Below are 27859 nucleotides of genomic sequence, written 5' to 3' on the forward strand. Positions count from 1 at the left end.
AAATATGTCAGTTTTTCAATAGAATTTAGTTATTTAAAATTTTATTGTCAGAAATAGAAAAAATTAAAGATTTTTTTTAGAATTCGTGGTAATTTCATAGTTTATGAGGCAAACGATGATTACGAATCTGGTAGCCATAATCTTAGCCATAAGTTCTAATAAAGTTGATGGCTATATTTTTCCTGTCATCTTCACGTTAAAATACATTCATGTATTAAATTTAAGCTCTCTATGTCAAAAAATGTTGCGGCTAGGGGAAGGGATATCTTTTTTTAAGTCACTTATGTCAAAAATAATAGTTTTTTCTTTGCAACGCCTATATAACCATCAATTCTAATAAGGTTCGTTATATATAACGAAACAATTTTCAATATATATTAAGGTCAATTTTTTCTAAGCTTAGTTTACAATTTTTGAAATTTTAAACTGTCGCATGCATTTAAATAATATGCAACTGGTGAAAAAATGAAAATTCTAACCTCTTCAGAAATTAAATTTTCAAATTTGTTACCATAATTTTTAATTATCAAAGAAGATTATATATTTTTCCAAGAATTCTTGGGTTACAAATTTTGCAAGAAGAAATATATAATCTTCTTTGATAATTAAAATTGAAAGGGGTCAACGTTGTGGTTGGTGTCTCTAGACTTATGCTTATAATAATGTGTATTATTATTATAATTAACAATGTAAAATTGGTTTTATAATTTACTAATATGTTAAGTTAATCATTAATTGGACATTTAAATTTATCTCAACAATAAAGTACAGCTTTTTATCTCTTTTACACTTCTTTCTCCGTTTCTAAGTGTTATACTTGAATGTTGGCTCAACTAACGACACTATTATCAACTAAATATCCTTGCAAATAAAAAGCCTTATCAACTTTCTCGTCGGGACTTTTAATATTGAGATAGCCTGGCCTCTGAAGTACCTACGAATGTACACTTCTTCTTTTAATTAAAGATACGCGACTGCTTCTATCTCAGCCCCTTTCGCCAAACCCTAACCACGTTTTTCGTGCTAAGGGGCTAGCAGTAAATGATAGCGCAGTTATGGTCGCTTCAGTTCAAAATATCCATATTTTCCGCAACTTTCTTGCGGACAATTTAAAGGAACAGTGAGAGAAAAGAAGAAGGCGAGTTATATACATCTATATAAAAGATAATATGACCCAAAGAATGGCTTAGCCACTTGTCATCTAAACAAAAATCTTCCCGCTTTTTAAAGCCTCTTACACTTGTAGAAAGAAATTTTTTCACACTACCGTTAATTATGCCCAGCAGCGAAAGGAATTTAATCGTAAATGGTTCTAAAAATGTCTCTCTCAGTGTTGCTGATAACGATTTTGCGGTAGTTAACGACAAAAAGAAACTTTAGCTTTTACTTTATTATTGTTATCTTCTCTTCTTTTATTTTCAAGTTGGTAATTTTATTTATTTTATATTGTTGTGGAAGAAATAGCAAAATGGCCTTTATTAATACAGGGTTGACACAGGTCAGGGAAAAGTCAGAGATTTTTATTAAAAGTAATGGAAAAAATTAAAATTTTAGAATTTATAAGAAAATTCTGAATTTCTGAGTCTTTTTTCTTTGCCTCATAAACTATTAAATTGATAAGAATTCTAATCAAAAACCGTCAATTTTTTCTATTTCTGACAATAATTTCTTTTTAAATAACTCAAAGTTTTGAAGAACTATCATAAAATTATGACTTATAAATTATTTAATGAATAATTTTACCTAAAAATTTCAAAGTTAATTGGATTTCAAAAAGAGTTGCGTTTACAATCTTCATAAACAGATGAACTTCAAAGGTTTCAATTGAAAATTTTAGAAAATATGAATTTTTAAAAAATTTAATAAAATTCTCGTCAAAATTTCAATTATTTTCAAAAATTTTCCTCATTTCAATTATTTTAAATATCAACTATTTTAATAAAATTTCCCAAAAGAATACAATTATTTATACAAAATTTTAATAAAAATTTCCCTGGAATTCAATTAGTTACCGATTTTTTTTATAAATTTCTTTGAACTAATTCAATTATTTTTAATTTTTTAATCAAGTTTCTTGAAAGAATCCAAATATATTCAAAGAATTGAAAAAAAACTGTACTAAAAAATTCAATTATTTCGAAAAATTTAAATAAAATTCTTTTAAAAATTCTATTATTTCAAAAAATTTTGACAAAATTCTTTACAAGATTTTGTTAATAAAATTTTCATATACAATTCAATTATTTTCAATACAATTCTTTTTAAGAATTTAATTTATTTCACAAATAATGCATTTTTTAATGGAATTCAATTATTTAAAAAAATTTGAATAAAATTCTTCGCAAGAAATCAATTATTTTCATAAATAACAAAATTGTCTTTAAAAATCTTTGAAACAATTCAATTATTTTCGTAAAAAATAAAATTCTTCGAAGCAATTCAATTACTTAAGAAATTTAAATAAAATTCTTCTCTAAAATTCAATTATTTTCAAAAATTTAATAAAATTCCTGTCAAAATTTCAATTATTTTCAAAAATTTTCCTCATTTCAATTATTTTTATTATCTATTATTTTAATAAAAATTTCCAAAAGAATTCAATTATTTAAACAAAATTTTAATAAAAATTTCCCAGGAATTCAATTACTTACCAATTTTTCATAAATTTATTCGAACCAATTCAATTATTTTTAATTTTTTAATGAAGTTTCTCGAAAGAATACAAATATATTCAGAGAATTGAAAAAAATAGTTCTGAGAAATTGAATTATTTCGAAAAATTTAAATAAAATTCAATTATTTAATAAATGTTGACAAAATTCTTTACAAAATTTTGTTAATGAAATTGAAAGTTTAATAAAGTTTTCATATACAATTCAATTATTTTCAATACAATTCTTCTTAAGAATTCAATTATTTTCACAAATAATACATTTTTTAATGGAATTCAATTATTTAAACAAATTAGAATAAAATTCTTCGCAAGAAATCAATTACTTTTACAAATAATAAAATTTTTCTCGAGAATTCATTTATTTAAAAAAATTTTGATAAAATGCTTTATAAATTTGAAAAATTATAATAAAACTGATTATAAATTACAATTATTTTCGTAAAAAATAAAATTCTTCGAAGCAATTCAATTATTTAAGAAATTTTAATAAAATTCTTCGTCAGATTTCATTTATTTTCAGTTTTGTAATGAAATTTCTCGATAGAATTTAATTACTTTCAAAAATGTAATGATTCTTAAAACTTTAATTTGAATTCCTCGAAAAAATCAATTATTTAAAAAAAATGTTTTTTAAAATTCTTTAAAAGAATTCAATTATTTACAAAAATATTAGAATTTTCCACACGAATTGAATTATTTTCAAATATTTTAATAAAATTGTTCGAATGAAATCAATTATTTTAAATAGAATTTTAATTAAATTTTTTTTTGAAATAATTCAATTATTCTTTTTCACAGTAATTCAATTATTTAAGAAAAAAATTAATAAAATTCTTCGTCAGATTTCAATAATTTAAAATTTTTTCAATATTCTAGAAAGAATTTAAAAATTTTGAGAAATCCAATTATTTAAAAAAATTTGACTAAAATTCTTTACAAGAAATTAATTATTTTCATAAATAAATAATATATTTCTTCAGAATTCAACTATTTTCACAAATAAAATTCTTCACAGGAAATTCAATTCTTTTCAAAAATGTTGAATAAAATTCGTCGCAAAAATTTCATAAATTAAAGTATTTTTATAAATAACAAAACTTATCGCAGTATTTCAATTATTATTTTTTGTACAATTTTAAATAAAATGATAGAAAATTGCATTTATTCTTAAATTTTTTTTTGAAATTCGCCGAAAAAATTCAATTATTTTAAAAATTTTTGATAAAATTCTTCATAAAAATTCAATTTTTAGAAATATTCAATTATTTAATAAATTACTAATTTTTGTATTTAAATAATTGAATTCTCGAAAAGTAAATTTTATTTTTATTTTCTAATAAAAATTGATTAAAAAATAAATTTCACATAAAATTTTAAATTATAATTGAATATTAATATTTATAGTGTGAATTTTTAGAAATAATTGAATTTTGAAAAGGGTTCAAATATAAAATAATGATTTTATCACTCTGTCATCTTACATTTATTATAAAACATGAAGGAATCGATCACTCCGAGTCTTTGACTCGAAGTGATCGATTTCTTCACGTTTTATAATATTGTTGTCATAAGTTATTGAATTTCAGAAGGTTTGAATTTGAAAATCTTTTAATTCCTATAGAAAAATAATAATGATTAAATATTTATTTAAAAAAAAGTTATTCATGTTTTTGAATATTTTTACAATGAAAGAAATTTGGAAATAAGTGTAATAGAACATTTTCTTATATCTAATAATAATTTTGGAGTGAATCAGAATTTTCTTCAGGGCCAGGGAAAAAGTGAAAATTTTTTCTGGAAATCAGGAAAAAAGAAAATTAAATTTTTGTGGCAACCATGTAATAATTTTGTTTGAATATAAAAAGAAATGATATGGAGTGTTTTTGATTATCAGAGAGAAAAAAAAAATGAATGAGATGAGTTTAAAATGCCTGAGAGTGTAAAAACTGAGAATCGATCCCATTTCTTTTCTTGGAGAAAGGAATTGAATATTGAAAAGCAAATAATACAGAATACAGTTGTGCGTACATAAATTTGCTGGCGTACTTAATTGAAAAGGGAAGCAATAGAGGATGCTGTCTCGGAGGACAAAGAAACGAAACAACATCCAAGATTCGTCGCAAGCTTATATGTGGGGATACCACTTATTCTTGAGACGAGAATATGTTAAACAGCTGAAGAATGCCGTTCGGCATTTTCTCCAAACAAACGAAGCGAACAAAAGTAGGTGGTTAATACGATAGTCCAATTTCGCCTTAGTAGAAATCCAACCAACAACATTCCAAGCAATACATTTTCGAACAATTCTAATACTTATTTTATTTACTTTTATTATTTTCGAGCGTCAATTAAAGCACTGTTAACTACTTAGTCATTGCAAATATTTACTTTTTTTAATTAGGATTGTATTCTATTTTCATTTTTGGATTATAAAAAAATCAAAATTTTATGTAATATTAGTTTTTACTTTGACTTAACTCATTTTTTTCTGTGAATCCTTCTTTTTGTGTAGGGTAATAATGGGGACTTTATTCACCTGCGAAGAGGTCAATAAAGTTCTTATTATTTCTCTAGGGTAATAATGGTCAGTTTATTAACCTGCTAGGCTGTATGAAATAAGCGTAAAGTAGCTGTGGCTCAAAAAGCACCCATCAACTATAAAATCGTACCTATGACACTGCTGCATAATGTACTATTTTTAAACGAATATATTATGATCTGCTACTAATGAGATGGATTCATAAATTTCTGTTCTATTACAGTATAATGAGATTTTCAAAAATATCCAAGTAGATGAGTCAATAAACTGATTAAAAAGACAAATTTGAACTTTCTCTGATTTATTTATAATGCAATGCTCACCCACCATATAAGCCTTTCTATAAATACAACTTTTCTATTATTAAAAATATTCCATGTCGTTTTACGAATTTAACATACTTAAAAGTAAAGAAGGATTTCACTACCTGATAACTATCTGTTTTCTACACGTTCTTCAAGAAATGGTTTCATGCGCTATCTTTTCGGTTATTAAGGAATAATTTAATTTTAGAAATCATATAACACACATCATTATTCTTTTTTAACATATCAAAACGTTGTTATAACTTAAATATATTTAGATACTTTCGAGATAATTTAAAATGCGATAAATTAAGAACTAATTTTATTTTTATTAGAAATGTAATTTCTGTATTTAAGCATTGCTATTTAATTAGTCTTGAAAGCTTTTAAATAAAGTTGTAGGGTTTCTTATTTGGTAAAATCGTTTATAATCTAAATCAGTTAAGTCATTTTTGAAACTATAAAAATTTTAAATATTTACAAATAAGCTTCAAAATTCCACTCATAGAAAGATAATGTATTTATTATACAAAATCAAAAAGGAAAAGAATAATTTTAATTATAAAGTTATTAAGTATATTTAGTATTTACAAAGTGAGCGTAAGACAAGAGAGAAGAATAATGTACAGTCTTCGCACTCATCTACCTACTATAACCTACTAAAATTTACTATCTACTAAAGTACCTATTATTTTTATTTTTTTACATTAGGCTACTATTTGGGTATACTATTTTGAGATTTCAGTCATTAAAAGCTACAAACCATTCTCAAAAATTATAATCAAATTCTTTAAAACGATTCAATTATTTTGAAAAAATATTCCAAATTCAATTATTTTCAATATCTAGTATTTTCATAAAATTTCGCAAAATTAAATTAAAAAAAAAAAAATTATAAAATTCATCCAAAATTCAATTTAAAAAAAAAAAATTTATAAAATTCATCCAAAATTCAATTTAAAAAAAAAATTTATAAAATTCATCCAAAATTCAATTATTTTCATAAATAATAATTTTTCCACAGGAATTCAATTAATTTAGATTAGCATTTTCAAACGAATTTCGAAAAATCAATTATTTTACCAAATTTTTATACAATTCTTCACAATAATTCAATTACTTTCACTAATAATAACATTACAATTATTTTTAAAAATAAAAATTTATTTCACAGAAATTCAATTCTTTTTAAACATTTTAATAAAATTTTTCGCAACAATTCATTTAATTTCATAAAATAATAAAATTCTTCTCAGTAATTCAATTATTTTTAAAAAATTTAATCAAATTCTTAGTAACTATTCAATTATTTTCATAAATAAAAAAATGCTTTTTAGAAATTCAATTATCTTTATAAATAATAAAACTCATCGAAAAATTTCAATTATTTTTAATACTATTTTAAATTAATTAATCGGAACATTCAATTACTTTCAAAAATCAAGTTTTTCACAAAAATTCAATTATTTAAAATAAAATTTTCATAATAATTATTATGTTTAGAAAAAGTTAATTATCTAAAACAATGTTTATAAAATTCTCATGAAGAATTCAATTATTTTCAAAAATAATAAATTTCTTCTTGAAAACTTAATTATTTAAAAAAATTCTTATAAATTCGTTCGCAAGAATTCAATTATTTTCATAAATAATAAAATGCTTCTTTGGAATTCAATTATTTTCAAAAAAAATTTAATAAAATATCACACTGATATTCAATTCTTTCAAAAATTTCTCAGGAATTCAATTATTTAAATTAGAATTTGCTTAAAATTAGTCAAAAGAAATCAATTATTTAAAATTTTTTATAAAATTCTTGGCAAGAATTCAATTATTTTTATAAATAATTAAATTCTTTGATGAATAATAAAATTCGTTGCAGCAATTGAATTTATTAGCAGAATAAGAAAGAAGTAGATATTTTTGATGAAAATTAGGAAAAAGTCGGGAAAATAAAATATATAGAATGGAATTTTTGTCAGTTTTGTGAAGTGTCTAAAACGAGTTTTTTGGTCGTCAAGTTTAATTTTTTGATAACTACTTTTTTTTAGTTTGAAAGATACTTTTTGCTACTATTTTAAAATTAATTATAAAGTTCGAAGTCTGATATAATAATAAATAACTATAAGTGATAAGGTTTCGTTTTAAAACTGATTTGCAAATTTTACCGATGCTTTTCGCTTTATAAAATTAATTGTACTTATATATTTCTTAATATAAAATATCTCTGTCCTTATTTTCAATTTTTTCACATTCAAAAAAATTAAAAGATATTATAAATACCTGCGTTTTAATTATAATTTTGAAATAAGTAACGGTAGGAAACTTTAAAGAAGATCGTGAAAAATGAATGTTTGATATGTCTGTAATATAAGTCTTATGAACATTTGAAGAAAAAAATATTTTCTCGATTCAGACATAAATCGTGAGCAACGAGCCCTGAGGATATCGGTTTATAAAAATAGTGGAATAAAAGAATATATTTCCGGTTACAAGTTTCTGTTTGGTTTTGGTTGACCGTTCCAAATATCAAAGATGAAAGACGTCCAAGCAATGCATTGTGTTGGTGTTATAAAGACACGAGAATGTCTCTCTTTCATTCTAAAGTTTGCTCTTTCTTATTCTTTCATGTTATGTACCTCCTCTCAACTCTCGCGTCTGCAAACAAATAAACTTTTGTGTGAAATCCTACAGCTGAACATATCCTTTACTATACTCTCTTGGCTTTCTATACTTTCAAAACTTTTCAATACTTTATAGCGTCTTTTTTCAAAATTATATACGTATCTATAAAAAAACCATTTTTTTCTAATTAGAAAAACCATACAATTTTCACCAATTGTTGTCGATATTTCAAATAAAGTATTATATGTGTCAATTTAAAAATTTCTTGGATGTATTTTCGATCATGACTGTAAACTTTTTAGTAGTCAGTCTCAAATGTAAAATTGTTTCATCTAAACATTTGTCTTCTCATCATAACACTTTTTATGACCAATCTTCTCTATATTTATTTTTCGGTTTTGAGTAAACTTTCAATTTCTATTTTAGATTTAATAAGATTACGAACACTGAAAAAATCTGGATTCAAAATGAGAAGCCTATGTTACTCAATTTTAAACGCAACAAAAATTATAACCTTATAGGTGGCACCACATTATATGGCGTTTAACATTTACTTATTTTGAGCTGCAACAAAAATGAACCTAGGTTTTTTGTATGAATTTGACAACAACGAGCTTTTCATGTAAAACCAGTTTTACTCTTGACAATAATGTGAAATTGGTTAAAGAGTGTGCATAATTAAGAAAAGTTATTTTTTTGTTTCAGGGAAAAAAAAGTTGGATCCATCGTGTTGTCCAGTTTGCGGTGTGACTGTGAGGGCACAAGAATTGGAGCAACATTTTGTTCACGAATTAGATAAACTTTTCAAGTTGACCTCAGTTACGCCTCGCCCTAAACAGTCGAGATCAGCTCTACCACCGGGTGCTACGGATCATCCCCATTCTTCCCTCTTGCACGCTCCTTCTGCGTCCGACGGCACGCCGCTGGGCAGATGGGAAACTTTTAAAAGAGTCAAGGCAAATCGTCAAGTAAGCAGTTTCGATATCAATTAAAAATATCACCCTACTTTCTTCTTTTCTTATTTACTTTTATTTACAGTGTATAAGTAAGTTAGTAATATACAACAAGAGAGTAATTAATAAGAAGTTAACGTTGGTTAACGTTGATCTAACGACACTTTTTGGTCACTAACGTTAGATCAACGTTAACCAAACGTTAGTAGCATTAGCAAACGTTAACTTTTTCACCATCTACCATTTCTCAGTGTTTCCAGGTCACTGTAGCGCTTTCCCCCTAGATCGTCATATATTTTCCACTAACAAAATTTTTTTTCCACTAAAAGTATCTGAACGCAAATTTGAAATTGCACATTGATTTTTATCAAAAGTAATTTAAACGCAGTGCTCAAACTAGGTCCGTAAATCCCGTAAAAGTCCGTAACTTTGCTTCAAGTCCATAAAAGTCCGTTCTTTTTAACCCCTTAGCAGTGTAGTCAAAATAAGCTTTTCGTGCCACAAGTGTGAAAAAAAAAATTTTTTTTTAATTACTTGATATTATTATATTTTATGTTTTCGGGGTCGCTGAATCCGAATATTTGATAAAAATTTAGAAATTCAAAATGGCGGCTCCAAAATGGCGGCTTAAAAAATTTAAAAGTTTCCGTATTTGACTAAAAATACTCACTTGGGGGTTTTTGGAGTCACTGAATTAGAATATTTGGTTAAAATTTTATAATTCGAAATGGCGACTTCAAGATATCAACTAAAAATTTAAAAGTTTACGAATGTGGTTATAAATAGTTATTTGAGTATTTTGGGGTTTATATTTTTATATACGTATATATATATATATATATATATATATATATATATATATATATATATATATATATATATATATATATATATATATATTATATTTTTATATTTATATATGTATATATTTACACAAACTATTTAAAGCACCGCTCTTAGTCGAATCCGGAGTCACGAACTATTTAATTTAAATACTATTAATAAATTTTTTAATATAGATTGATTTTGAGTATTTCACAATGTTTTAAAACATCGGACATATTAATTCCTCTGCTTTAAGTTTTAAGAACTAATTTGAGAACTTTACATTTTTTTGGTCGCAATTTTGGAGCCGCCATTTTGAATTTTGAATTTTTCTCTAAATATTTGGATTTAGAGACCTCAAAAACCCCCGAATGAACATTTTCAGACAAATTCGTAAACTTAAAAAAAATTTTGGTCGCCATTTTGAAGCCGCCATTTTGAATTTAAAAATTTTAACCAAATATTCGAATTCAGCGACCCCAAAAACCCTCAAGTAAACATTTTTAGTCAAATCCGTAAACTTTTAAATTTTTTTTGGTCGCCATTTTGGAGCCGCCATTTTGAATTTTAAATTTTTGACTAAATATTTGGATTTAGAGACCTCAAAAACCCCCGAATGAACATTTTCAGACAAATTCGTAAACTTAAAAAAATTTTTGGTCGACATTTTGAAGCCGCCATTTTGAATTTAAATTTTTCAATAACGGATTTGGATTCAGCGACCCCGAAAACCCCCGAGTAGGCATTTTTAGCAAGATTCGTTAACTTTTATATATCTTTTTTTTCGATGCCGCTATAGCGGTCATACACCTGGGGGCACGAATTATTTTTGCCTCTATAGACGTCAAACACTGTGAAGGGGTTAAAAAAGTTCCGTAAAGTGCGTAAATTGTACGATATAATTTGGATAACTTTGGAGAAATTACAAATGATTGTAGGAATTCAATTATTTTTAAAAGTGATCAAATTCTTCACAAAAATTCAATTATGTTCAAAATTAAAAAAAAATTTTCGTCAAAATTTCAATTATCTTTAAAAATAATCAACTTCTCCGAAATTCAATTATTTTCAAAAAATTTTAATAAAATTGTTGGCAAAATTTCAATTATTTCAAAAAATTTTTCTCAACTCAATCATTTTTTATAGGTATCTACTATTCTTATCAAATTTTCCAAAAAAATTCAATTATTTAAAATAAAATTTAATAAAATTCTACACAAACCTTTAATTATTTTCAAAAAATAATAAAAATTTCCCAGAAATTCAATTATTTACAAATTTTATATAAATTTCTTAGCCATAATTCAATTATATTCATAAATAATAAAATTTATGGCAGAGTTTTGATTCTTTTTAATTTTATTTGAATTCCTCGAAAAATGTAATTATTCATAAAAATTTTATTAACATTCATCAAAAGAATTCAATTATTTAAAAACTTGTTGATAAAATTCTTTATGAGAATTTATTTTTAAGAAGTAATCAATTATTCAATAAATTATTTATTTTTGTATTTAAATAATTGAATTCTCGTAGAATTTTCTAATCAAAACTGATTTAAAAATTAATTTTTTTTTAAATTTTAGATAATAATTGAATATTAAAAGCATTGCAGCATGAATTTTTCGAAAAAATTGAATTTTAAAAAGGTTTCAAATTAAAATCTTGTAAAATCTGAATTTTTCATACTTTTCAACTAACAATTCTGCATAATTAATTTTTTTTAAAGTTCTCGTCAAAATTTCAATTATCTTTTTAAATAATAAAATTCTTCCCAAAAATTCAGTTGTTTTCAAAAGTTTTAATAAAATTCTTGTTAAAATTTCAATTATCTTTAGAAAGAATTAAATTCTTCTTCAAAACACAATTATTGTAGTATAATTAATAGTTATTATGAAATCAAAGATCAATTAACTCTTGATTAGTATTTATTTTAAATAGTGTTTTCATACATTTGCGTCTATCGTGACAGATGTCTGAATGACAACTAAGTTTTTGTTTAATTATAATTCATATTTTGTTTAACAGATCCTCTTTTGTTCTGCGTGCCAATTCCGGTTACATATTTAATTAGTAATTGTTAAGTGATTAATACTACACTCGGCCATTCTGATAAATTCACCTGCCCTCAGGTGTTCGAAAATCAAGAACTTTCTAAACTTTTTTATTTAATTGACTATAGTCGATGTAAATTCTTTTAGACACATTTTTCTTTGTCGCGATTACAATAGGACTTGCGTAGTCTGACGTAGTGGATCTTATTATTTTATCATCTAACAAATTATTAATTTCGTTTTGAATTTTATCATTTTTTATGTAAGAAAGATCAATTTTATTCGTTTCGTTGATATAATCGATTTGATTTATATAATTTTTGTCAGAAGTATTTTTAATTTTAGAAATTTTTATTTTTCCGTCTTTATAATGTAATTCAATTGTGTTCAAAAAGTCCGTGCCTAATACTATAATATCTTTCATCACGTGATTCGAAATAACATGTAAAATTACTTTAAAGGGTTCGTTATCAATTTTCAAATTTACTGAAGCCATACCCAAAGTAGACATAAATGAATCACCTGATCCTATGCCTGAAAATTTTGTTATTTTTTCTTTGTTAAATTGTATTTCTAGATTTTTGATAATTTCTTCCCCAATAACACTTAATTCGCTCCCTGTGTCGATTAGAGCTTTGAATTCTTCCCCATTTATCGAGATTGTTTTGTACGATTTTTGAGAATTAGTTTGAAGTACATTACATGTTCGAATTTCTTTGGAAATTCCAATATCGTGTGAACATTGGTTTGCTTTATGTCCATAATTATTACATTGAAAACATTTTGGTCCTTTATCTTTAAGTGGACAATCTTTGCTCATATGGCCTTCTGACCCACAATTAAAACATTTGTTAATTTTGTCAGTGTCTGTTTGTTTTGTAAAAGTTTTCTTTAGAGTATAGTCTGTTTTATTAATTAATTTAGATTTTAGTTTCATTTTTTCATATGTGTCTAGTCTCAATTTTAATTCGCGAATATTATTTGATCCGTATAAAATCAATTTGTTTACCTCGTCTCCTTCAATTCCTTCTATAATATATTCTATTACCGCACTAGGTTCCATGTTGACCTGAGCTCCAATTTCCATCATTTTGTAACAATATTCGTGATAGGTTTCATCATGCCTTTTCTTACGTTGACGCATTTTCAGATGTACTGCATGGCTGTCGATTTTCGTGCTAAATTCTTCTTTGAGTGCCTTCTTCATTGCTTCCCAGGAATATTTGCAATCTTCAAAATTTATAAATAATTTGGCGGAACCTTTCAGTAAACGTTTTGCGTAGATTGCTTTGTATGTTTCGTTCCATTCACATATTTGTGCTGTATCTTCAAATTCGCTTATCCAATGTTGAATATTTCGACCATCATCACCGCTGAAGAAGTCTAACGTGCCCTCTATGTCTTTGAAGGTTATTATCGAAGAGTGAGATTGATTTCTTGAATTAATTTGATCTCTTCTGTCGTAACTCGTAGGTGATTGTTGATAATCAATATCATTAGAATATGATTGAATTTGATTTTTTTGTTGATTTTGACGTCTTTGCTCATTTTGCCTTCTTCGTTCATTTTCTCGTCTTAGTTCATTTTCTTGTATTTCCTCATTTTCTCGTCTTAGATTATATTCTCGTCTTAATTCATCTTTTCATCTTTGCTCATCTTTTCGTCTTTGCTCATCTTCTCGTCTTTGCTCATCTTCTCGTCTTTGCTCGTCTTCTCGTCTTTGCTCATCTTTTAGGACCCTAAAGTTTTGAACGTTCATTTGAACGAAATTTTTTTTTCTTCATTTAACAAATTTTTCTCAATAATCCTGTTTAGAATAGTAAATAAAACAAATATCAATCAAAAAATTCCAAAAATATTAATATTAAGGGTGAAAAACCACCCTTAATCAAATAACCCATATATGCATAATAATAAATTGCACAATATCACTACTATGCGTTCGGATATTTTTCTAACAACAATTCCAAAAATTCTCTAAAAATATACCAAGCAATTTCCAAAAGGTAAGAATGCTCGCTCGGACCCCCAAAACCCACCCCTAATTTAAAATACTTAAAAAAATACATAAAAGTGCAAAAGCGAGAGAATGCGTTCGTCTTTCTTTATGAAAATATTTTTAAAAATTCCCTAAAAATATACCAAGCAATTTCCAAAAGGTAAGAATGCTCGCTCGAACCCCCAAAACCCACCCCTAATTTAAAATACTTAAAAAAATACATAAAAGTGCAAAAGCGAGAGAATGCGTTCGTCTTTCTTTATGAAAATATTTTTAAAAATTCCCTAAAAATATACCAAGCAATTTCCAAAAGGTTAGAATGCTCGCTCGAACCCCCAAAAATCACCCCTAATTTAAAACAATTAAAAATAATATATAAAAGTCCAAAATCGAGAGAATGCGTTCGTCTTTCTTTCTGAAAATATTTTTTTAAATTCCCTAAAAATATACCAAGCAATTTCCAAAAGGTTAGAATGCTCGCTCGGACCCCCAAAACCCACCCCTAATTTAAAACAATTAAAAATAATATATAAAAGTCCAAAATCGAGAGAATGCGTTCGTCTTTCTTTCTGAAAATATTTTTTAAAATTCCCTAAAAATATACCAAGCAATTTCCAAAAGGTTAGAATGCTCGCTCGGACCCCCAAAACCCACCCCTAATTTAAAACAATTAAAAATAATATATAAAAGTCCAAAATCGAGAGAATGCGTTCGTCTTTCTTTCTGAAAATATTTTTTAAAATTCCCTAAAAATATACCAAGCAATTTCCAAAAGGTTAGAATGCTCGCTCGAACCCCCAAAACTCACCCCTAATTTAAAATACTTAAAAATAATATATAAAAGTCCAAAAGCGAGAGAATGCGTTCGGCTTTTGATCTCAAAATATTTTTAAAAATTCCCTAAAAATGTACCAAGCAATTTCCAAAAGGTTAGAATGCTCGCTCGAACCCCCAAAACTCACCCCTAATTAAAAACAATTAAAAATAATATATAAAAGTCCAAAATCGAGAGAATGCGTTCGTCTTTCTTTCTGAAAATATTTCTAAAAATCCCCTAAAAATATACCAAGCAATTTCCAAAAGGTTAGAATGCTCGCTCGAACCCCCAAAACCCACCCCTAATTTAAAATACTTAAAAATAAAATATAAAAGTCCAAAAGCGAGAGAATGCGTTCGTCTTTCATTCTGAAAATATTTCTAAAAATTCCCTAAAAATATACCAAGCAATTTCCAAAAGGTAAGAATGCTCGCTCGGACCCCCAAAACCCACCCCTAATTTAACATACTTAAAAATAATATATAAAAGTCCAAAAGCGAGAGAATGCGTTCGGCTTTTGATCTCAAAATATTTTTAAAAATTCCCTAAAAATGTACCAAGCAATTTCCAAAAGGTTAGAATGCTCGCTCGAACCCCCAAAACTCACCCCTAATTAAAAACAATTAAAAATAATATATAAAAGTCCAAAATCGAGAGAATGCGTTCGTCTTTCTTTCTGAAAATATTTCTAAAAATTCCCTAAAAATATACCAAGCAATTTCCAAAAGGTTAGAATGCTCGCTCGAACCCCCAAAACCCACCCCTAATTTAAAATACTTAAAAATAAAATATAAAAGTCCAAAAGCGAGAGAATGCGTTCGTCTTTCATTCTGAAAATATTTCTAAAAATTCCCTAAAAATATACCAAGCAATTTCCAAAGGTTAGAATGCTCGCTCGAACCCCCAAAACCCACACCTATTTTAAAATACTTAAAAATATTGTGTAATTGTCTAAAATTGAGATTCCTTAAAAATATACTATTTTCTAAAATTTCTCATTATATTAAAATCACATATTTTTTTGGTGGATATGGGACTGCCATATAGTATTGCTGTTTCAGCCATACGCAGCGTAGAACGGCCATATGTATGTGAGAGGCAGTAATATGTATGTGGAGAACACCAATACTGTATTTTAATGGGAATAGCAATACAGTATTGCTGTTTCAGCTATACATCCTAACCATGTACTTGTATGTCAAAATTGACGTTGTCATTTTTTTCAGTGAAATTTTTTTAAAATTTAATTATATTATCAATATTTTCACTTGTATATCTTTGAAAATTTAAATGTGTATGTCAAATAATTGCAGTAAATTTTGATTTTGTAGTCTATAATGTGAGATGAATTTTGTCGAGAAAAGCGGATAGGAAAGTCAAAAATTGTAGTTAAGAACAAGCAACCATCGGGTTTTTTCGGCAAAGCTCGGCTCTGTAGTCTCTCTCTCTGTCTGCACTTGCGCATATACACCGAAGGAAAGGTGTCTTGCATGGAATGAATGAAACGCTTTTTATTGCTCTCAAGTCTTAGATCGACGGGGCATTATTTGGGATGAATAATTGTAACTGTAAAAAAAAATATTTTTAACCGAATTTTAGATACTAATTTTTAATGATTATAATTCGTTCCCGAATTTCTGATTCCTTATATTTATGTTTGTGTAAGTTTAATTGTATATGTAATACACAAAAAATACATAAAATTTGTAATAATGAATTAAAAATGAGGCAGGGAACTGAACTGAGATAGCAGAGAATGAGAGACGAGGAAAGGAGGCGGCCGTCGAGTGTCGACAGAGATAGTATTTCGTACTAGGTTCTACTTCGGTAATATTCGGCGTCGCTCGACTGTTGTCGACTCTGAAGCCCCGCCACACTCCCCGGAAGTTAAGAAGGTTAAGAACATAGACATATAAGAATAGACTGCGCGAGTTTCATGATTCCCATGAGAGGAGCAAGCCGGTGGTATGAAAAGAGACGGATAGAGCGTAAGAACTCTCTTTTTTCTCCCTCACTCCAAAGCATGCCGTGCGCTAGAAAGAGTCTGACAATCGGTTCTTCTGCTCTATCCGTCTCGGTCGAACGCATTGATGTCTCTTTCTATATCACAAGCTGAATTTGAATCCTCTTGCGCAGTCTATTCTAATATGTCTATGGTTAAGAACGAAAAGAAAATCTTCTACGCTTTCAATAATCAACGTATTTCTAAATCTTTTGAAGAAATTATGTCTCTGTACTCCACCCTATAAACAAGTATATTAAAATTAGTTTTAATTCTTAGTTTGTATTCATAGAGGGCATATAATTATCAATTTAAATTTACAATTTATAAATATTTATGCATTAATTTGTGATACATAAAATTTGTAGTAGAAATTAAAAAATAAGTTTTAATAATATTAGGTATAAATTTCATTAAATATTTAAGGCCGATTTAGAATGCAATAGTCTTTTTTTGTCTATGTTGTTTAAAAAAATTTTTCTTTAAAAACTTTAAAAAATCTATTACATCTTAATAAAACAGTATACTTTTTTAAATTAAATAATAAAATTAATGTTTTTAATATGAAATTTTTTTCTTTTCCTTTACTTTTAAAAAATTATTATAATTTCTCTTCATTAAAGAGAACAAATAACAGAAACTTTTTTCTTTTTTTCAAAATAATTTTTTACTATCCATTGTACAAAATTTTTCTTCTCTCTTTAATGTTATAATTTAATTACGAAAAATTAATTTGTATTATTTATGAATAGAAAAACACGAGATTGGAATATTTTCCGTTTTCCTGAGCTTAATTTGAGCTGCCGGAAAGTAAAACCACATATAAAATTTCCACAGGCGTTTGAGTTGGTCTCTGAAGGTTGACAAGTCGATTATGATAAAAAATAATTTTTGAATTCACTTCCTTACACGGAGAAAATTTATTCCTGAAATTTTACTGAATTTAGTTCGGTAAAACTGGGATGAAGTGTCAAAACAGTAATTTTTCAAGAACTAGACTGTAAAAGAAATTGCATTGAAAAATAATGTAAAAATCATAAAGCTCACGATACATGTATTAGCGCTTCACTTACAGTTCGGTAAAACGTAAGCCAAGTGCTCGCTACATTCATATTTATTGAATAGTTCGGTAAAACGTAAGATAAAGTCTTCGGTAAAACTGACGAGTTGCAATGTATTGAATAGTTCGGTAAAACGTAAGATAAAGTCTCACCGCTTGTGAGAAAGATTCAAATTAATAAACTATCGTTGTACAAAATTAAAAATTATTTATATTAATGAATCATTTCTAACTATATTCAAGGTCAATTTATGAAATATTTTTAAATTATGCTTTTTTTATTATAAAGAAAAATGTTTAAATTTGTATTTAATGGAATAAAACAATAATTTATGAAAATCCTTATTATTCTCAAATTTTTGTGTTTAAAATTAAAAATATGCATATTAAAAGTGCAAGTATTAAATAATAATTGTGAGGTATTAGAAAGCGAAAAGGAAATAAGCAAGTCAGCAAGAAGGAAATAAGCAAGTAAGAAAGTAAGCAAATAAGAAAGTAAGTAATGAAGAAGGAAATAAGCAAGTAAGCAAAGTAAGAAAGGAGGAAATAAGCAAGTAAGCAAAGTAATCAAGAAGGAAATAAGAAAGTAAGCAAGTAAGCATATAAGGAAGTAAGTAAGCAGAAAGGAAACAAGCAAGTAAGCAAGAAGGAAATTAGGAAGTAAGCAAATAAGTAGGTAAGCAAGTAAGCAAAGTAAGCAAGAAAGAAATAAGCAAGTAAGTATGCAAATAAGAAAGTAAGCTAGTAAGCAAGCAAGTTATTTCCTTTTTGCTTACTTGCTTACCTACTTATTTACTTACTTACATACTTACTTATATGTTTAATTGCTTACTTATTTATTTCCTTTTTGCTTACTTACTTATGTTTACTTGCTTACTTACTTGCTTTCTTGATTGCTTGCTTACTTACTTACTATTATTCATATTTAATTAAAATGAATAAATTATATGTTAAAAAAATAAGTATGTTATTGCCATTTTATATTTTCTTTTTACATGATTTAAAAGCATTTATTACATATTTGGCAATTAATAAGTGTTTAAATTTTAAAATAATGAATTAATTGAATTTTAATTTAAATAATAATAAAATGATTATTAATTAAGTCTAAATAAGTTGGAAAAATCAACTATTAGTGTGAAAGTCTTACATTTGACTGCGGGACACTTGAAATAAAGTATTTTAATCCAGAAAACTAAAACTTTAGGCAAGTCAAGGAAGTTTTATCGAACTATTCCTGAAAATTAACACTTTCGGCAAGTCAAGAAAGTTTTACCGAACTATTCCTGAAACGTTAGTGCCCATCAAGGAGGTATTTATTTAATTTACATTAAACGTTCATTTTCAATTTTTTTAAAACTTTTACAGTACTAGTTCTTAAGGAATAAAGAACATAATAAACATAATAAACATTAGATTTTAAATATTGTTACCAAAAAAATAATATAAAAATTATTAAAAATTACGATTATGCTACTTTATCCCAACTTTATTGAAAAATTCGGTAAAATGTAAGGAACAAATTTTCTCCGTGTATTGGAAGTTGTATTGGGCATCATTTTTCTTCTTTAAAGAAATTGATAACTTACCATTTTCAAGAAAAATGAATAAAATGGATTTTTTGAAAACACATTTTTAATTGAATTTTTTACTTCAACTTGATCTAAAACATAAAGTTATGAATATTTTCTTTTGATATTTATAACGAGTATAGTTTAAACTGCTTATCTATTTTCTGACAAACGCGCGCGAGTCAGGAGTCTAGGTTGTTTATGTATAGCCGCTCGCGTTGGTCAGAAAACAGTCTTTTAATAATATTTACAAAACGGTTAATTCTAGAGTGAAACTACTAGGCAAAAATATTTATTACACCTTAATGAACATTTTCTTCACTGGAAGTTTTCGACCACTAAAAATTTTTCAGATAAACGAAGCTCTCGAACATTGTAAGTAATAATTTTGACAATGTGTATGATAAAAATTAATAACTTTTTTTAAATAAAATATTTTACTTTCTTCCAAAGTTTGTTATTTTAAAGATAGTTTAAACTATACTCCCTGAAAATATAAAAAGAAAATATTCATAACTTTATGTTTTACAGCGAGTTGAAGTCAAAAATTCAATTAAAAATGTGTTTTGAAAAAATCCATTTTTTTCATTTTTCTTGAAAATGGTAAGTTATCAATTTTTTTATGGAAGAAAAATTATGTGGAATCCAATTTCCAATAAGGAAGCGATTTCAAAAATTATTTTTTCTGATAATCGATTTGTCAACCTCAACCATCAGAGGCCAACTGAAACGTCTGTGGAAATTTTTTGTGTGGTTTTACTTTCCGGCGACTCATTTTTTAATTCACAATTTTAATGAAAATATAGAACAATCTTCATAATTTCAATTTTTTTGTTACAATACCTACTTTTTAACAAAACTTAAATTTTTTATTGAAAGAAATGAAAAAAACTATCATGATTAATATTAGACAATTACAATGTTTATTACAAAGTATTATTTTTTTCAAAAAGAAATAAGTTTGGAATAAGTAAACACGATTTCCTTCGCCGAATAGCATCTCTGCTAGTGCTTAAAGAAAAGCGAAAAAGAGGCTCACGGACAAGAGCGAAAGTCTGGCATATGATTGTGGGAGTAAGCAGTAAGCATGTTGGAAGGAGAAATTCTACCGCGAGAGTGGGAGCCGTTTGCCTCCGTTGTCTGCCAGAACAGCTGGTTACAGAGCGGAGTGGGGAGACTTGATTTTGTCGAGTCTTCGAGAGGCACGATGCTCAAGAAAGTCCCGCGTGAAGGAATCGAAAGAATGTAGCCTTCCCCCACCATGCGGCACACGTTGATTGTTGAAAGCGCTGACGATTCTCCTTTCACTTCGCGGTATATGTGAAAGTGTCGAGGCTTTGAAGCCGACAGAAGTCGAGCTTTGACGAATATACTCGAAACAGGACACAATATAACTTGAGTACGTTCGGCACAGCTTGGCTCAGCTTCGCGTTTTTAAAGTCGCTGAATTGTCTCAGTACCAACTCGCTTTAATAAAATGTTTATATCTTCTTAAATTTTTATATTTTTAAAAATATTTTAAAACAATTATTGAAGAATTTTTAAATCTGTATTATATGATTAAAAAAATTTAAATAATTGTCAGAAAATTCATTAAAATATTTGAAAATAATTATTTAAAAAAAATTAGGAATTTAAAAAACTAATTAAGTTTTTATAAAATTTTGAAAATATTTGATTACTATACAAATGCTGAAAACAATTTTTATAAAAAATTTAAATTTAAAACATTGTGAAGTACACAAGGAATTTTATAAGAGTTTTCGAAAATAATTGAAATTTTGAAAAGAATTTTAATAAAATTTTAGAAAATAATTAAATTTTAGAGAAAAATTTATAAAGATTATTGAAATTTTGACGAGAATTTTTGTAAATTGTTGAACACAAAATAAATTTCTGCGGAGAATCTTATTAATTTTTGAAAATAATTGGATTCTTCAAATGAATTTTATTAAAATGTCTTTTCAAATAATTGAATTCTTTTATGAAATTTTATTGAAATAGTAGGGGAACATAGTCTAGGTCGGCCACCTTTTTGACTTTTGTTTATAACTTTTTTTTAAAAAAGAATTTGGACAATTGAAGTATATGGTTGGAAAGTCCTGTTTAATAGGAACATTTTTTCTGTACAAAGTAAATTGACAGGTTTAAAAATGAAAAAGTTATAAAGATTTAAAAAAAAAAAATTTGTAGTCCAGGTTGGCCATTACAGTCAAGGTCGGCCATGTTTAAAATTCAAAGAGCATTAATCTTTAAAAAATAAAATAACATGTTTGGAGTTACGGAAAATTGATTCTTTATTGTTTACAGTTTGTAACTTAATGAAATAACAAAATAATACAAATAAACAATATAAAAAAATAAATATAAATAAAAAAAATTTTGCACTATAATATTAATAAAATTAAATAAAAATATTAATAAGATGATCAATTATATTATGAGTTATACAGAATTGCAGTTTTTGCAAATGAAGTAGCTCGTCGTCATCTTTGCGCATTTTAAACACATAGTGGCCGACCTTGACAGTAAGTAACATTACCGAATTGTTGTAACCATAAAGAAATACGTTTCGGGATTCGATTTTTTACTTTGTTTTCCTTTCAACCATGAGTCCCACAAATTTTCTGCATACTTGCCTTGACGATTCAATTTGTTTTTTATCTTTTATTAATGGTTTTTCACATTATGCACAAAACTTTTTTTGAGCTTTTTTTGTACCGACGTCACAGAAAACACAATTTTCGATTTTCCGAAAATGTAATTGAACAAAAAGTTAGGTTTCACTAAGACAAGCTTCGACAAGCATGCGCGTAGGTGGCGCTAGTGAACTTGTCCAAAAAATCGCGATGGCCTACCTAGAAAGTAGACCAACCTTGACTACATTCCCCTAGACATTAAAAAGAATTTAATTTTCACAAATTTTTTTCAATTATTAAAATTTCTATGAAGAATTTTATTAAAATTATTTTGAAAAAAAATTTAATTATTACAAAGAATTTAATTAAAATTTTTGAAAATAATTAAATTTTTTGAATCAATTTAATTAAAACTTTATATAGAAAAAAATACTTAAATTGTAATAAATGAATTGTAGCATAAAGGTTTTTAAAATAATTGAATTTCTTTGAGGAATTTTAATCAAATTTTTAAGAATAATTTCATTTCTCGACGAATTCTGTTAAAATTGTATTAAAAATAATTCAAAGTCTGCGATGAGTTTTATTATTTATGAAAATAATGAAATGTTAAATGTTTATTAAAATTTTTTCTAAATAATTAAATTCTTTTAGAAAATTTTATTAAAGTAGTAGATTTGTTAAAAACCATTGAATTAATAGAAGTTTTTGAAAATAATTAAAATTTTGCCATGAATTTTAATACAATTTTTGGAAATAATTGAATTTCTCAGAAGAATTTCATTACTTTTAAAAATAAATGAATTTCTGCAATCATTTGTAATTACTTTAAAATTCAATTTCTATCAGTGTTTTTTATTAAAATTCTTCTATAAATCCATTATTATTAATAATCAATTAAAAATATATATTAAAAAATTTAATTAATTTCAGAAGAGTTGGAATAGGTAATTAAAATTTCTCAAAAATCCACGTTCTTTAAGACAATTTCTAATTAAATTCATTCATAAATGAAATTTTACAAAATTTCAAATTAAAATCTTTTAAAAATCATCTGTACTTATGATAACTGTAAACGCAAATTATTTAAAATTTAATTAATTTTGAAATATTTATTTAAAATTAGATTTCAAGAATAAACTTTCAAAAATAACAATTCTAACCTTTTGGAAATTGCTTGGTATATTTTTAGGGAATTTTTAGAAATATTTTCAGAAAGAAAGACGAACGCATTCTCTCGATTGTGGACTTTTATATATTATTTTTAAGTATTTTAAATTAGGGGTGAGTTTTGGGGGTTCGAGCGAGCATTCTAACCTTTTGGAAATAGCTTGGTATATTTTTAGGAAATTTTTAGAAATATTTTCAGAAAGAAAGACGAACGCATTCTCTCAATTTTGGACAATTACACAATATTTTTAAGTATTTTAAATTAGGGGTGGGTTTTGGGGGTTCGGGCGAGCATTCTAACCTTTTGGAAATTGCTTGGTATATTTTTAGGGAATTTTTAAAATTATTTTCAGAAAGAAAGATGAACGCATTCTCTCGCTTTTGGGCTTTTATATATTATTTTTAAGTATGTTAAATTAGGGGTGGGTTTTGGGGGTCCGAGCGAGCATTCTTACCTTTTGAAAATTGCTTGGTATATTTTTAGGGAATTTTTAAAATTATTTTCAGAAAGAAAGACGAACGCATTCTCTCGCTTTTGCACTTTTATGTATTTTTTTTAAGTATTTTAAATTAGGGGTGGGTTTTGGGGGTTTGAGCGAGCATTCTTACCTTTTGGAAATTGCTTGGTATATTTTTAGGGAATTTTTAAAATTATTTTCAGAAAGAAAGACGAACGCATTCTCTCGCTTTTGCACTTTTATGTATTTTTTTTAAGTATTTTAAATTAGGGGTGGGTTTTGGGGGTTTGAGCGAGCATTCTTACCTTTTGGAAATTGCTTGGTATATTTTTAGGGAATTTTTAAAATTATTTTCAGAAAGAAAGACGAACGCATTCTCTCGCTTTTGCACTTTTATGTATTTTTTTTAAGTATTTTAAATTAGGGGTGGGTTTTGGGGGTTCGAGCGAGCATTCTAACCTTTTGGAAATTGCTTGGTATATTTTAAGGGAATTTTTAGAATTATTTTCAGAAAGAGAGACGAACGCATTCTCTCGCTTTTGGGCTTTTATATATTATTTTTAAGTATGTTAAATTAGGGGTGGGTTTTGGGGGTCCGAGCGAGTATTCTTACCTTTTGGAAATTGCTTGGTATATTTTTAGGGAATTTTTAAAATTATTTTCAGAAAGAAAGACGAACGCATTCTCTCGCTTTTGGGCTTTTATATATTATTTTTAAGTATGTTAAATTAGGGGTGGGTTTTGGGGGTCCGAGCGAGCATTCTTACCTTTTGGAAATTGCTTGGTATATTTTTAGGGAATTTTTAAAATTATTTTCAGAAAGAAAGACGAACGCATTCTCTCGCTTTTGCACTTTTATGTATTTTTTTAAGTATTTTAAATTAGGGGTGGGTTTTGGGGGTTTGAGCGAGCATTCTTACCTTTTGGAAATTGCTTGGTATATTTTTAGGGAATTTTTAGAATTATTTTCAGAAAGAGAGACGAACGCATTCTCTCGATTTTGGACTTTTATATATTATTTTTAATTGTTTTTAATTAGGGGTGAGTTTTGGGGGTTCGAGCGAGCATTCTAACCTTTTGGAAATTGCTTGGTACATTTTTAGGGAATTTTTAAAAATATTTTGAGATCAAAAGCCGAACGCATTCTCTCGCTTTTGGGCTTTTATATATTATTTTTAAGTATGTTAAATTAGGGGTGGGTTTTGGGGGTCCGAGCGAGCATTCTTACCTTTTGGAAATTGCTTGGTATATTTTTAGGGAATTTTTAAAATTATTTTCAGAAAGAAAGACGAACGCATTCTCTCGCTTTTGGGCTTTTATATATTATTTTTAAGTATGTTAAATTAGGGGTGGGTTTTGGGGGTCCGAGCGAGCATTCTTACCTTTTGGAAATTGCTTGGTATATTTTTAGGGAATTTTTAAAATTATTTTCAGAAAGAAAGACGAACGCATTCTCTCGATTTTGGACTTTTATATATTATTTTTAATTGTTTTAAATTAGGGGTGGGTTTTGGGGGTCCGAGCGAGCATTCTAACCTTTTGGAAATTGCTTGGTATATTTTTAGGGAATTTTTAAAAATATTTTCATAAAGAAAGACGAACGCATTCTCTCGCTTTTGCACTTTTATGTATTTTTTTAAGTATTTTAAATTAGGGGTGGGTTTTGGGGGTTCGAGCGAGCATTCTTACCTTTTGGAAATTGCTTGGTATATTTTTAGGGAATTTTTAGAATTATTTTCAGAAAGAGAGACGAACGCATTCTCTCGCTTTTGGGCTTTTATATATTATTTTTAAGTATGTTAAATTAGGGGTGGGTTTTGGGGGTTCGAGCGAGCATTCTTACCTTTTGGAAATTGCTTGGTATATTTTTAGGGAATTTTTAGAATTATTTTCAGAAAGAGAGACGAACGCATTCTCTCGCTTTTGGGCTTTTATATATTATTTTTAAGTATGTTAAATTAGGGGTGGGTTTTGGGGGTCCGAGCGAGCATTCTTACCTTTTGGAAATTGCTTGGTATATTTTTAGGGAATTTTTAAAATTATTTTCAGAAAGAAAGACGAACGCATTCTCTCGCTTTTGGGCTTTTATATATTATTTTTAAGTATGTTAAATTAGGGGTGGGTTTTGGGGGTCCGAGCGAGCATTCTTACCTTTTGGAAATTGCTTGGTATATTTTTAGGGAATTTTAAAAAATATTTTCAGAAAGAAAGACGAACGCATTCTCTCGATTTTGGACTTTTATATATTATTTTTAATTGTTTTAAATTAGGGGTGGGTTTTGGGGGTCCGAGCGAGCATTCTAACCTTTTGGAAATTGCTTGGTATATTTTTAGGGAATTTTTAAAAATATTTTCATAAAGAAAGACGAACGCATTCTCTCGCTTTTGCACTTTTATGTATTTTTTTAAGTATTTTAAATTAGGGGTGGGTTTTGGGGGTTCGAGCGAGCATTCTAACTTCTTGGAAATTGATTGGTATATTTTTAGAGAATTTTTGGAATTGTTGTTAGAAAAATATCCGAACGCATAGTAGTGATATTGTGCAATTTATTATTATGCATATATGGGTTATTTGATTAAGGGTGGTTTTTCACCCTTAATATTAATATTTTTGGAATTTTTTGATTGATATTTGTTTTATTTACTATTCTAAACAGGATTATTGAGAAAAATTTGTTAAATGAAGAAAAAAAAATTTCGTTCAAATGAACGTTCAAAACTTTAGGGTCCTCATCTTTTCGTCTTCGCTCATCTTCTCGTCTTTGCTCATCTTCTCGTCTTTGTTCATCTTCTCGTCTTTGCTCATCTTCTCGTCTTTGTTCATCTTCTCGTCTTTGCTTTTCGTATTCTTTTTGTTCTTCTTCGGTAAAGCCTCTTAAATTGGGTTCTTGATTTATGCTTTCTAATGCTTCTAGTAAACGATTTTTTAATTCCGGTTTATTTCCTATGATTGACAAACCCAATTGTCGTAATCTAAATTTTAATTCATTTAGTTTTAAAGAATTTATGTTTACTTCATCATCTGTCAAAGCGTCGTGATCGTCGTCGTTGATGGTTAATTGATGATCTTTCGTCAGCTCTTTTCGAAGTCTTTCTCTTAAATTAGCGGTTGATCCGGTTAATGGAAGTCCAAGTTCCGCTAGTCGTTCCCTCATGTTGTCGTCGGATAAATCGTGTAATTCTTCCAATTGTCTCTCGATATCTGTCATTGTGAATTTGACGTTTCTTATTTTTCGTGAAGAAAGAATTTTTTTTTTTTTTTTTTTTTTTTCTTTGGACGAGCCCCCAATTGTAGTATAATTAATAGTTATTATGAAATCAAAGATCAATTAACTCTTGATTAGTATTTATTTTAAATAGTGTTTTCATACATTTGCGTCTATCGTGACAGATGTCTGAATGACAACTAAGTTTTTGTTTAATTATAATTCATATTTTGTTTAACAGATCCTCTTTTGTTCTGCGTGCCAATTCCGGTTACATATTTAATTAGTAATTGTTAAGTGATTAATACTACATTATTTTCAAAAATTTTCATCAATTCCATGATTTTGAATAGACATTTACTATTCTAATAAAATTTTCCAAAAGAATTCAATTATTTAAAAAACAATTTAATAAAATTCTACACAGACATTTAATTATTTTTAAAAAATAATCAAAATTTTACAGGAATTATTTACAATTTTTTTTATAAATTTCATCACAATCATTCAATTATTTTCATAAATAATAAAATTTTTACAGGGATTCAATTATTTTGGTAAATAATAAAATTCTTACTAGGAATTTAATTATTTTGATAAATAATCAAACTCATTGCAGAATTTCAATTATTTTTAATACAATTTTAATCGAATTCCTCGAAAAAATGTAATTATTCTTAAAAATTTTATTAAAATTCGTCAAATGAATTCAGTTATTTACAAATTTATTAATAAAATTCTTTATGAGAATTCAATTTTAAGAAACATGCAATTATTTAATAAATTGTTTTTTGTATTTAAATAATTGAATTCTAGTAGAATTTTTTCATAAAAATAGATTTAAAAATGGATTTCAGTTCAAATTTTACATTATAATTGAATATTAAAAGCGTCAAAGCGAAAAATTTTAGAAATAATTGAATTTTGAAAAAGTTTCAGATTAAAATCTTTGAAAATTTGAA

At 26.7% G+C, this 27859-nt stretch overlaps 1 protein-coding gene across 1 annotated transcript in view; it reads left to right on the forward strand.

The window, feature by feature from the left end:
* The window catches only part of LOC122505811 (E3 ubiquitin-protein ligase Rnf220-like), an 80859-nt gene that overhangs the window by 44949 nt on the left and 8051 nt on the right, over positions 1 to 27859 (forward strand). Inside the window, exon 2 of the mRNA XM_043617655.1 lies at positions 8849 to 9111. Within this exon, the coding sequence (XP_043473590.1) occupies positions 8849 to 9111 (263 nt within the window). The remainder of the gene's footprint in view (positions 1 to 8848; positions 9112 to 27859) is intronic.

This window comes from Leptopilina heterotoma, unplaced genomic scaffold (genome assembly GCF_015476425.1).
Source record: "Leptopilina heterotoma isolate Lh14 unplaced genomic scaffold, ASM1547642v1 Lhet_370, whole genome shotgun sequence".
Lineage (NCBI taxonomy): Eukaryota > Metazoa > Arthropoda > Insecta > Hymenoptera > Figitidae > Leptopilina > Leptopilina heterotoma.